The sequence below is a fragment of the Diadema antillarum genome, unplaced genomic scaffold (genome assembly GCF_040938485.1).
Source record: "Diadema antillarum isolate AM-2024a unplaced genomic scaffold, OU_Dant_1.0 seq00000146_RagTag, whole genome shotgun sequence".
NCBI classification, from domain to species: Eukaryota; Metazoa; Echinodermata; class Echinoidea; order Diadematoida; family Diadematidae; genus Diadema; species Diadema antillarum.
Window position 1 is genome coordinate 669,470 of NW_027271221.1, and position 12,567 is coordinate 682,036.

General features: G+C 40.1%; 1 protein-coding gene across 1 annotated transcript in view; it reads right to left on the reverse strand.

Annotated features, from left to right (window-relative positions):
• Positions 1–12,567, reverse strand: part of LOC139727725 (BAR/IMD domain-containing adapter protein 2-like) — a 97,928-nt gene that overhangs the window by 41,125 nt on the left and 44,236 nt on the right. Inside the window, exon 6 of the mRNA XM_071638703.1 lies at positions 5,570–5,725. Coding sequence (XP_071494804.1) covers positions 5,570–5,725 — 156 coding nt within the window. The remainder of the gene's footprint in view (positions 1–5,569; positions 5,726–12,567) is intronic.

The following is a 12,567-nucleotide window of genomic DNA, read 5'->3' on the forward strand; positions in this document are numbered from 1 at the left end:
ACTGTTATTTCCTTCTCGTAGGGTTGAGCAGACACAGGCGTTCCCTGTCATGACCAGTTGATAAGACTACCAGAGGCTACTTTCACTAATATCAATACAGGGCAGTATGCTGACTTTTGTCTGTCTCTGACGTTAATTGTAACTAATCCCTAAAATCCTGTAAGACGCAATTGTCGTCGACAGGATTAAATGTCCCACACCTGGAAAACGTCATCGCGAGGTTTCCAGTGAATTCAGCACGGATAATGACGGTGCTTCCTCTAATCTGCTGACACTGTCCCTCAAGGCGGCCTCAAGGACTGCTGAAGATCGACTGCCTACTTCTACTCGTGATGACCGTAAAATCTTATTTTCATGTACAGATATTTTTGTGAATGAGGACACAGACGTTTTTCATCATAAACATGTATCATTGTACCTTCCCATTTGCAATATTTTCACATTATGTTGTTATATTGGTGGCCCAACAGTGATTTGTGAAATTCACGAAAGTTATATACCCAGGCGAAAATAACAGCTTCTACAGTATGGCAACAATACACGTTTGTACATACTTATCTTAAAGTGGAATACTACCCTTTTTTAAAGGAACAATTGTAGAAATACAAGCCTCCTTCAAACAGTTAATAATAGTTGAAGCATACAATATACAATACACATCGCTTTCCTTTGTCCTCTTTACTGGGGGGGGTCGCCACTAGCTGCAAATGTGACCCGCTACAACAAAATGATCCTAAAGTCGGGCAAGGTCGATTATTTGAAAATTGCATGATATAATCCCCTAATCTTTCTGCTTTAGATTGATATATAACACATTTTATGAAATTAATCGGCTGCCGAGAAATCGATGTTTGAAAGAGAGCATGTGGAGACGTCTGGAAAATCACTGTTTCGAGAAAAGCGCCCTAAAAGTCTTCCTTTCGACACAATCGCGATCAACAGACATGCAAGTCAGTTTTCACCTCTGGACAATAGAAGGTAAGCCCCAGCAACCCCCGAAGAGCTCATTCAAGCACATCAGCGTCGGCGGTCTCCTCACCAACCAATCAGTGACCAGGATGTGAGAAGCGGCTGAGTATAGCTCACCCCGCCCGCACGCACCAGTCGACTGGGCAGTGTGCGAGCTCCACGCTTCGGTTAGCAGCAAGCAGCAAACTGACCAATGAGATCACTCTGGTCGTTGTTAGGGGCGGAACCTATCTGTGGCGCTCAATCCACATTTTCGAACCAGTTTCTGCTTCGTTGAAACGCCAAAAAACATGGCTCAGAAAAATGCTATTTTTTGGTCTTTCCTTTGATCATTTTGCTTCAAAATTTCGACAGATGATAGAAGACATGTTAGACTCCAATAATATATCAAAATCAGAAAATCGTAAATTTTGACCAATTTTAATGCTCTGACTTCAAACTCGATTTTAACAGCTTCGACCGTGCGCGACTTTAGGACCTTTTTGTTGTAGCGGGTCACAAATGGTATCTTCAAATAACATTCTTGTTTCACCATTAGACAAAGGAAGACAAAATGTAAACATGGACACATATAACGACCTGAAACTCTTGACTCTGACCAAGATTACGGTCATCAAGTACTGATGGGTATTGCTCCGCTTATCGGGTATCTATAATGTGTATCGATTCTCTATAACGCACCATAGTGTACGTGGTCTCCTGCAAAACTTGGAAGTTTGCTTTGATTCTACTGGTCCACACAATCAGCTGTGAATGAAAGCTGGGGGGCGTTTCATCAACGAGTTCGTCGGAGGTTTTCACCGACAAATTTGCTATCAGCCAATCAGACGCAAGGATTTCAGTAGCTTTTAACAGTTGTCAGTGTAAATCACTGACAAAAAGTTTCATGAAACGGTCCCCTGAAGTGATGAACTATCCAGAACAACATCTAACTCCAATGGGTAGGCCTAACTCTCATGTCAACAAAACTATACTGGGATCTTCAAATAACACCTTTATCACTCACAGATGAGACATTCGATTTATAAGGACTCAGTTTACGTTTCTATTTTCTGTATTACTCCCGAAAAAGTTATTAAAGATGATGAGAAATAATTCCATCATAAGTTACTAAAATAAAAGTGACTATACCGAAAGCCATTATATCTTGGGTATCAGTACGTCATATGCCATTTCCCCCTATTAAACACTTCTAGGTGTGGCTTATAATTTGGCAAAGTTTTGATCAATAAAGATCTCATTAGAGATCATGGCACAGAAATAGCACGAGGCCCATCATCATCAGGAAATACTGCAACATTATTAAAAATTGCAATACTTGACATTTGCAGTCACAATTGTGAACTTTATGTAGATACATTGTACGTCACAACTTCTTGCTGGCATAATGCACACATACAATTGACTTGGCACCCTGTCGCAAGAAAATGACAAAAGTAAAAGGAGACCTCCGGATGATTTTCAGACTTTTTCATTTGAACAACCATAAATTAGTTATACTGAGTACAGAGTTTCAGAATTTATAGGAATTGGGATAAGGAATAAGAATGTTTTTGAAATTTATAGCAAATTGCAATGAACAAGGATGATGACATACGATGTACAATTGTAGCAGCCTCACAAGAATGCATGAGTTGGGCTCAAGGAAGCAGAAGAAAAGAAGAAAGCATGCATAGATTCTACACAGGTGAACTTAATAAGCATGTGCTTTTGTAATGGAATTACACTGCTACATTTTTGATATATGTGAGGCTCCTATGTATGTCATCAACACTGTTCAGGGTAATTTGTTAAAGATTTTTCAGAGTATTGGTTTCTCTGCTCAACGACCACAATAAATTCCAGAAATCTATACAAGAAGCTTTTGATTTATGTACTACATGATGTGAAATCATGAAAATCGTCTGGAATGCCCCTTTAAGCCTGGCAAGCTAGCTTCACTTTTCATGTAATATAGCCATAGGGAAGAATCCAAACACTTTTTTTAGAGGAAGCCACATGATACAAATTCTGATTTTCGTTTCCCCATACACACATACTGACGTGTACACATTACATACATACCGTATATATACCCCAAACAAAATTACCAGGCTTTTTGCTACATACAGTTGAACCTCTCGTATCCGGACAAGTTGGGACCGGAGCTCATCCGGATAAGGGATTTGGCCGGATACGGGAGACTCAATGCTTTATACATGTACATATACACACACATGTACTGAAGTAGCCCATTGTAGTACTACATGTAGTAATGTGTATACTGCAACCTTTTCATTGTTACATTTGGGGATGTTAAAATGTCTGAAGGTAAGCAATTTGGAAGGAAATTATGTGTAATGTATGTTCATCATGTTGGAAGTAATTCATGTGTGTTTGTGTAGGAGTTCTCAAGGAGGCGGGAATATCCCTTTCCTCCCGTAATTATTTAAAGAAAAAAGATCACGGCGAGATTGCGTCCGTATAATAGAGAGATCCGGATAAAGGGAGGCCGGATAAGAGAGGTTCAACTGTATATGATAACTTTACAAATAGTGGATCAATTCAAACGCAATTTCAAGGTAAAGAAACTATAACTTATTTAATACCAACATCATTCAGAAAACCCTATTCAATTTGCTTCAGTGGTAAAAAAGAAATGAGGATCTTTGTACAGCTCATCAGGTGTCCCTTCCCTCCAAGTTTTTTCTATTGTGTTCACAATTCCAAGAGCATCCAATTGCTCAACTTGGAAGATATGGACCCATGACATACTTTACTACAACGATCCACATTTCTCTGTTACCACCTAATCGGGCTTTCTGCAAAATGGAGGTAAGAGGTTATACCTGTAGTTTCATTCCCTGAAATAGCATTCTGATTGTTAAAATCATTTTGAAAGTCAAGGATGCTATTGAAGTTTGTTGAAAAAATCAGAAATCAAACTTTTCAGGTGATCTTGATATGATGGAAAAAGCAAAATGTGTAGACTTGAGGGAAACAAGAGACCCGCGGGTCTAGCGCTCACCTGAGTATCGCAAGTTCACCTTTCACGCAGTCACTAATCTAAATTATTCACAGCTCTACCAAAATTTGACGAGGCATTCTCAAGTGGAAGATGACAATGTACAATAAGGGCCCAATTTTTTCAAGATTCCTTAATTTGGGGGAATTGGGGCCCCCTGGGGCCCTCTGGGTGGGGCATGGTGCCCAGTTTGATAAATTGAGATCCTGACCACCTAGGGATGCTACCTGCCAAGTTTGACAAAAATCCATCATGAGGTTTTCAGGAAGAAGATGAAAATGTACAATTCAGGCCCCCATTTGGACCCTTCCAACCACCCCCCCCCTACCCCCAAGAGGGGCACCCCTGGATCTCCTATGAACAAACTTGAAACTACAGTCATTAATGTACTCACTCATAGTATCATCTCAGCTCTATAACTTCTGATTCTAGAGAAGATTTTTAAAGATTCCTTCATTTGGGGGGTTTGGGCCCCCTGGGGGCCCCCTGGGCGGGGCATGGTGCCCATTTTAACAAATTGAGATCCTAACCCCCTAGGGATGCTACCTGCCAAGTTTGGTGAAAATGGGTCATGGGGTTCTCAAGAAGAAGATAAAAATGTACAATTTAGGCCCCATTAGGACCCCTCCTCACCCCCCCCCCCCCCCCCCCCCCGGGTCCCAAGGGGGGCACCCCTGATTCTGCCATGAACAAACTTGAAACTACAGTCATCAATGTGCTAACTCATAGTATTAACCTAGCTCCATCACTTCTGGTTCTAGAGAAGAAGATTTTTGCGGATTCCTTAATTTTGGGGGGGGGGTTTGGGCCCCCTGGGGGCCCCCTGGGTGGGTCATGGTGCCCATTTTAACAAATGGAGTTCCTAACCCCCTAGGGATGCTACCTGCCAAGTTTGGTGAAAATGGGTCATGGAGTTCTCAAGAAGAAGATGAAAATGTACAATTTAGGCCCCATTAGAACCCTTCCCCACCCCCCTCCCCTGGGTCCCAAGGGGGGCACCCCTGATTCTGCCATGAACAAACTTGAAACTACAGTCATCAATGTACTAACTCATAGTATTAACTTAGCTCTATCACTTCTGGTTCTAGAGAAGAAGATTTTTACAGATTCCTTAATTTTGGGGGGTTTGGGCCCCCCTGGGGGCCCCCTGGGTGGGGCATGGTGCCCATTTTAACAAATTGAGTTCCTAACCCCCTAGGGATGCTACCTGCCAAGTTTGATGAAAATCGGTCATGGGGTTTTCAAGAAGAAGATGAAAATGTAAAAAGTTTACGCACGACGCACGACGGACGACGGACGACGGACGACGGACGACGGACGACGCACGACGCACGACGCACGACGCACGACGGACGCCGGACGAAGGGCGATCGCAATAGCTCACTTGAGCCTTTGGCTCAGGTGAGCTAAAAAAAAATCTGAAATCACATTTAAATCTACAGATATCATGCCAGGAAAGTTATTAATGCGGAAAACCAATTGTATTTTGTATTTTTTTATTTATTTTTTTGTTTTTATTTATTTGTTTTATTTGTTGTTGTTGTTGTTTTTTGTTTTTTTTTTGGGGGGGGGGGCATACTGCTTAGGAGTTCTCACCTCCCGTAGGCCGCTGGATCGGAAGTTGTGGAGCTGTTTGGTGAGGAGCTGGAGCTCCTCCGTCGTCCTCTGCTCCTTCTCAAGGTACTTCTCACTGTGGTTCTTTTGGGTCTTCTTCTGCAGCTTCTTCACCTCTGCCCGACACTTCTCAACAGCCTGGGTGGGGGTGGGGGTGGGGGTAGAGATGGGATGGGGGAGGGGGTAGAGATGAGGTGAGGGAGGGGGTAGAGATGGGATGGGGGAGGGGGTAGAGATGGGATGGGGGAGGGGTGGAGACAGAGAGAAGAGATAGAGAGAGGTAGGTAGGGAGGGAGAGAGAGGGGGGAGGATCAACAAAAATCATCAATCATAAAAAAACTGGTACATCAAAGTGAGCTATGCTGTATTAACAACATTTAATGCTGTAAAAGTAGACATTTTCACACAATTTTCATGTGACCTGAAACTAACATAAAAATAAAACACTTTTTTTTTTTTTGCTTTTTGTACGTGGTATAGATACTAAATTTTGATTCCACTGAATCAAAATATTGCAAAATTCATCTCATCCAACAAAGTACAAAAAAAATTGCTACCATGAAAATTTTCACTTGTACAGTACACCAAAATGAGCAATGGGCAACTATTTAGTGCCAGGCAAGTGGGAGTCACACTTAATAGCCCCAACATGAAGTCCAACACATTGTACAAAGCTGACACATTATACGTAAAAATATATGTCAGTGCATCAAAGCAGCCAGGGATGGAGTCTGTCCTATGATGGCTGATTCTCTCCATAGTGTGGAGAGAGCATTCAAATGTTCTGCGACTCAGTTGTGAAAAGGAGTGGAGAGGGAGTGTAGGATGTTTGAATCTCTTCGATCACAATCTCTCTCTGAATCACCACTAAATACCCCTAGGGTGTACAGGGTACTATTAAACTTTTCTCCATATTCCACTGGTAGACCCATTCTCATTGAGGAAATATTGCAACATAAACCACTGCAGAGGGATAACTTTTCCTATAACATACATTTCCCATTCACCCCTGCCCCAGAATACTCGGGACTAGTTAGTCTTCAACGGGTTAAGATTCGTGATGATAGTGACCCATCCATTCACTGCAATGACGATTCAAGATATTTTGGCATTTGAGAAATATTGTGATGAGTGTTTTCACCCATGGTGCTCATGCACAGTTGGTCAGGCAGACTGCTCCATGCACTACGCCTATGATGAAAACGACAGCAACCTGTGCGGGTACATGTAGCTGCACATCAAGAGCATTTTCTGCAGTGAATGCTCTCATGTCGAATTGTCGCAGCAAACTTCTCACACAAAGTTTGAATCACTTGACGGGTATACATGCAATTTTCCCTAGGGGATCTTTCAGGTGGCTTTCCGTACAGTTACTATCAAAGCAGCTTTCAGTGTAATATCGTGATTTCTCATGATCAGTGTGAACAGCCTTTCAGTGTTTCAATGGTGCTTCAATGGGAGTAAATCAGAGAGTTCAGACGGAAGAGATCACACAAGCGCACTACATGTATTATCACATGCAAAAATCACAAGGTCTAAAAGAGGTACAGTATCGGCATTTGTTTGTTTGTCTGTCTGTTGCCATCTTCATACCTCACTAAATCATATCCTGGGTCATGGAGGGCAGATGAATCTATAAACACTGCCATACAAACACACACTGTATTACTTAATTTCAATAGAGATCCTGCATTTATTTTCTTGACTGCCTCTCTGTCCTATCTCCTTTACTTTTTAAAAACGTAACTATTGGAACCTTTGTTAAAATCTTTCCAGGTATCCATGAAATTCAATGACTTGTGTACATGATCTGGCCTTTATTCAAATTAATACACTAATATAGAACTGCATCCACCCTGCATCATAAACATGACAATGATGAGGAAAATTAAACAATTCTCAACTGAGGTTTTACTACAATTGAAGAGTCAAGATTAAAAGTTATCTTTACTGGCTTTTATGACCACATATTATCTCCTGACAAGCCAAAGTACGGTTTCATATCCACACTGTATTCAACAGTGCTATAGAGGATTTCATCCCTTCAAATCGTAAATGATTTACAAAGAAACATAATGGCAGCTCAGTAAAAAGGCTACTACACTAAATTACACACAGAGAGTTAATCAGAATTTAGAGTTTGCTGTGACGTACATTTGATGTTTTACACAAGTAAATGCTGTTCCATCATCATCATCATCATCATCACCACCACACATACACAGGTATGCCATAATCACTTCCTTGTTAGAGTATCACATATAGACAGTACAGTACATCTCATTATTGATTATGAATTATATTGTGGCAGAACTGTTTCAGGAACTATAAATTGTGTGGGCAGAAATTTAAACTGAGAATTCTGAGGACTACTATATTAAATTATAACTTTCATTACAACCTTCACTCACCCCCCCCCCCCCCCCGCCCGTTAAGACTGGAGAGTTCTCGTATGGATATACGACGTACGAATATACAACGTATGGATATAGCACATTTTTATGTGTCTAAATGCTCTAATATTGAAATGTATCAATATACGTCATAAATCGAAACGATTATTTGAGCATCGTTTCAAAATCATCATCCTATATCCATACGACGTATATTTGTGTCTGAACGCTCTGCTCTCATATCCATTCGTCGTATGAGTAGGCGGGGCTTATTCGCAGCGCGCGCGGAGCTCACGTATCTGCGGTGCGCGGTGCTGACAGATTGACTGTGACGTAATAATGATCTGGCGCAAACTAGCGAACTACCGGATGAATCAAAAGGCAGAGTATAAACACTATGCGCAAAGCCTGCGTAAATTACGTACAGCGCATGGAAGAGAACCACATCTACTCAAGAAATATCGCTTGTGCGCTAGGTCTGAATGCTCTGATACGATGATCATATAACAGGGTGCGTGTCTGAATGCTCTCATATCGAAACGTCGTATATCCATATGTCGTATGAATATATGATAATTTGATGTGTCTGAAAGCGCTCTCAGTTTTCAATAACATGTTGCTCTCAAGAAACTGACATTGGGGTTTTTCAACTAAAAGGGTGATCTCTAGATCCATGATGTTTAACTTTTACCTCCTCCCTATTTTCCTTTTCTGGATAACATTTGGATATAAAGCACAAGGAATAAACAGTAATGATATTCCATAATGTATTTTTGAGTAAGACTATCTACCTGAAATCTTGCCCTTCAGAGTCAAAAGCTTATGGAGTAAAGATCACAAATATTAATTTGTTTCAAGACTGTTAATGCAAGAATGAAACCATCCACAATATAAAAGTGACTGAGAGCAATGGAAATGTGTTCTGTTGCAAGACAGATCAGATGAATGCAGCTTTTAAAAATACAAGATTTGTTTAGATAGGCCCGTTCATAGAGATCTATCGAAAAGAAACAAAATCCAATAGCCCATCAGGAAGGAAACGTATGAAAACAAATTCCCTTCTGAGAGTGCATACATCATGTCATTAGTCTTAATTTCATAACTTTCCTGACAGATTGATAATCTCCCACGTCGCAATATAATATGAAAAAGTAAATGTACACGATACAGCCGCATCCTGGTTCCTGTCACATATTATATGTAGAGAGGTGCTTTTTGATGTTTAAAACACAACTCTCATTATAGCAACCTTTCCTCTTTTTTTTTGAAGGTATGAAAATTTCAAAGGCAATGAACATGACAATGAATCTCCATTATATCAGATTAGTTCTGTACGACAGTCAAGCTGGCAGAATCAACAACTAACAATTTACCTATTGAATATGAGCTGATTCTGCTTGAAAACAGATTTCCCATAAATGCCTGTCCAAGTATACTCAGGACTAGTCTTCAGTGGGTTCAAAGCTTAAAAAAAAAAGATTTGAGCTACATAAATCTGGTAGATACATGTAGGGTTTAAAGATCTAATAATGATCTGAATTGCCAGTTTTAATAGTACCCTGACAAACTACTATAGCCCCCTCTTAATCGCATTATCATGATGACAACATGCAGGATAAAACTACGATTACACTTTTTGATTTTCTCACAGGCTATTCTTATACAAATCTGCTACAAACATATCACAGACTTACATCAGCCAACATTACGTCAGTAATCAAATTTCATGTATGTTTAAAAAATTGTCTTTTTTTTCATGTTGGGGTGGGGGAGGAGGGTCTCGATTGCTTCAAAGCAGGTACAGAATGATATTTAAGAGAATTTGTTATCACCTGATGGATGCCATTATCTATGTGAGTCAATAGTTATGTTCAGACGACAGGCCCTAACCTCGAGGTTAGGAAACCTCGAGGTTAAGCTCTTGCCCCGTAACTACGACGTGCGTCCACACGACGAATCTTAACCGCGAGGTTACGAAACCTCAAGGTTAAATTCCTGCCCCTTTGAGTGCGTTGATTTTTGTGTCCACACTTGTGTCCACACGGTGCTTAACTACGAGTGGGGACCCCCCGCGGCTCGTGGTTTGAGCGCTAACCATTTAAGATTTCTCGTGGCTCTTAACATTCAGCAAACCTCGAGGTTAGCTAACTACGAGTGCGTCTTCACGGTCCCTAACTATAAGCTCTAACCTCGAGGTTTCCTAACCTCGAGGTTAAGGCTTGTCGTCTGTACGTAACTAATAAGATGGCATCACAGATGATTCATTGATGTTCAAATGGCAACACCTGTCAAACCATTTGTCTGGCTTGCTCACATTTTCAATTTTATTTGTTGCTTATGTGTCACTGCCTCACGCAACAACTTTCTCTCTTTTTGCAGTATAAAATCTTTATCTCGAGAAAGAAAGTACCCTAGATCCAAGACTAACCAGTGATATCAGTCCAAGCACACTGCCTTCAGCCAACCAATAATAGGAAGCAGAGCTAAAAATGGCAAAGCATTCCCAATCGCATGAAATTTATATTTCTGTTTCAATTTCCTCCTGGCATGCGAGACATTCAGTGCCCTATGAAGGATGTAAATAAATCAAGTCTGTACTGAAGCTTCCCCAGTATCAACAGAGAATGAAGAGTCCCATACAGTTACATTCAGAACCCCAAATAAAGCATTCTCAGTATCTTCGGAATGAAAGATGGTTTTTGGTAAGACACACCGATTTTGTCCTTGGTAGAGAACATTAACATAATCTGTCTCTGGGAGAGGTAGTCATAATTCTTTGGTTTAGAACATTTATGAATCTTTGGTTCAATGTTCATTTGATATCTTTTATCAAGGCAATTTATGATTTCTTATTGTACAGAATGAATTATACGATCACTGTTTTATGTCTAAGTGCTGATAGGCATGACATTGGAACTGCCTTTCCTGATCCTTTGAAGGCTGGCTCATTTCTTATCTTTCCTGACTGTCAGTGTATTTCAATACTATGTTATCAGGGGCGGATCCAGGAATTTCGTAAAGAGAGGGCGCGTTTACAAAATTAAAGGGGGGGGGTGCATGCACCCCTCCCCCCTTTTTTATTTTTATTTCTTTTGTTTCAACAAAAAATAAAGGGGGGGGGGGGGGAGTGCGCCGGTTGCGGTCCTCCCTGGATCCGCCCCTGGTTATCCATGTGACATTACTGGTACCCTGTAATTTGATTTGATATGAAAAACAAATGGAATAGAAGCATGTTATTCATCCTGTTATGAAGACATTTAAGGACAAGTTCACCTTTATAAACATAAGGATTGAGAGAATGTAGCAATATTAGTAGAACACATCATTGAAAGTTTGAGGAAAATCAGACAATCCGTTCAAAAGTTATGAATTTTTAAAATTTTTGTGCAGCAACCGCTGGATGAGAAGACTACTGCAGTGTATGAATAACTTGCGTACAACAATATAAGGAAAATATAAAGAGAATTTCACAAAATTCCATCTTTTGAAAAAAGTACACATTCCCCTGACTCGTTACCGACAAATGTTATGGGCAATATTATTCCCCCTGCCTTTAGAAAGAGGCAAGTCAAGAGCTCTTTTATTATGCGAAAAAAGTGAAAATATGTTGAATTTTCTTTTACATTTTCTTTATACTGTTGTACGCATATGACTCACAAGCTGTAGTAGTCTCCTCATCCAGCGGTTCCAACACAAAAATTTTAAAAATTCATAACTTTTGCATCGATTGTCCAATTTTCCTCAAACTTTCACTGATGTGTTCTACTAATATTGTTGCATTCTCTCAATCCTTATGTTTATGAAGGTGAACTTGTCCTTTAATGGTATCTCCTGTCTATGCTGGATAGTATGATGTATGTAATCTGTATATGGCATGATATTGTTGATCCCAATATTTGACATACTTTCTATTAAACCTACAGATCAAAACACACACTGATGTATAGTTACAAGCAATACTTAAAGGCAAATAACATAATTTGGTTACAAGATGGAAAAAATCCCCACAGAAGCTCAGCATCTTGAAATTTCAGGAAAAAGCATACTTTTCATGACAGACTACATATTTTCTTTAGAATAGTTTTACTTGGAGAAAAGTATACTGAATACTAAATAAAAAACAACAAAAAAACCAATGTATTGTTGGCAGCTCTATACTGTAATATTCTACATACAATGTACATGTGTGCTGATGGATCACCTATTATACTTCAAAGGCCATTAGTCTTGGATGGTACAAGAAGAGGATGCAATGCATTCAAATCAGTGTCCTGCAGACATAATCTTTGCTTTTGTTCTGAAAGGGCAAACTAGATTTAAACATTTTGCCACTTGTCGAGTCTCAACTGATACTGTTATAAGACTTTCAGGTACCTACTTCATTGTTTTTCTCAGTCCTCCCCTCCTGCCTTGCATCCATCACAACATACACTCACACACCACAAACAAACAGACAGCAGCACATTATACTGTAAAACGAGGAATGTTCGCGTGCATTTTACTTTCGTGAATTTCGCGAGCGCCAAGATTCGCGAAATTAAAATGCACGCAAAATATCTTATCTACACTATATGCATTGAACGCAAG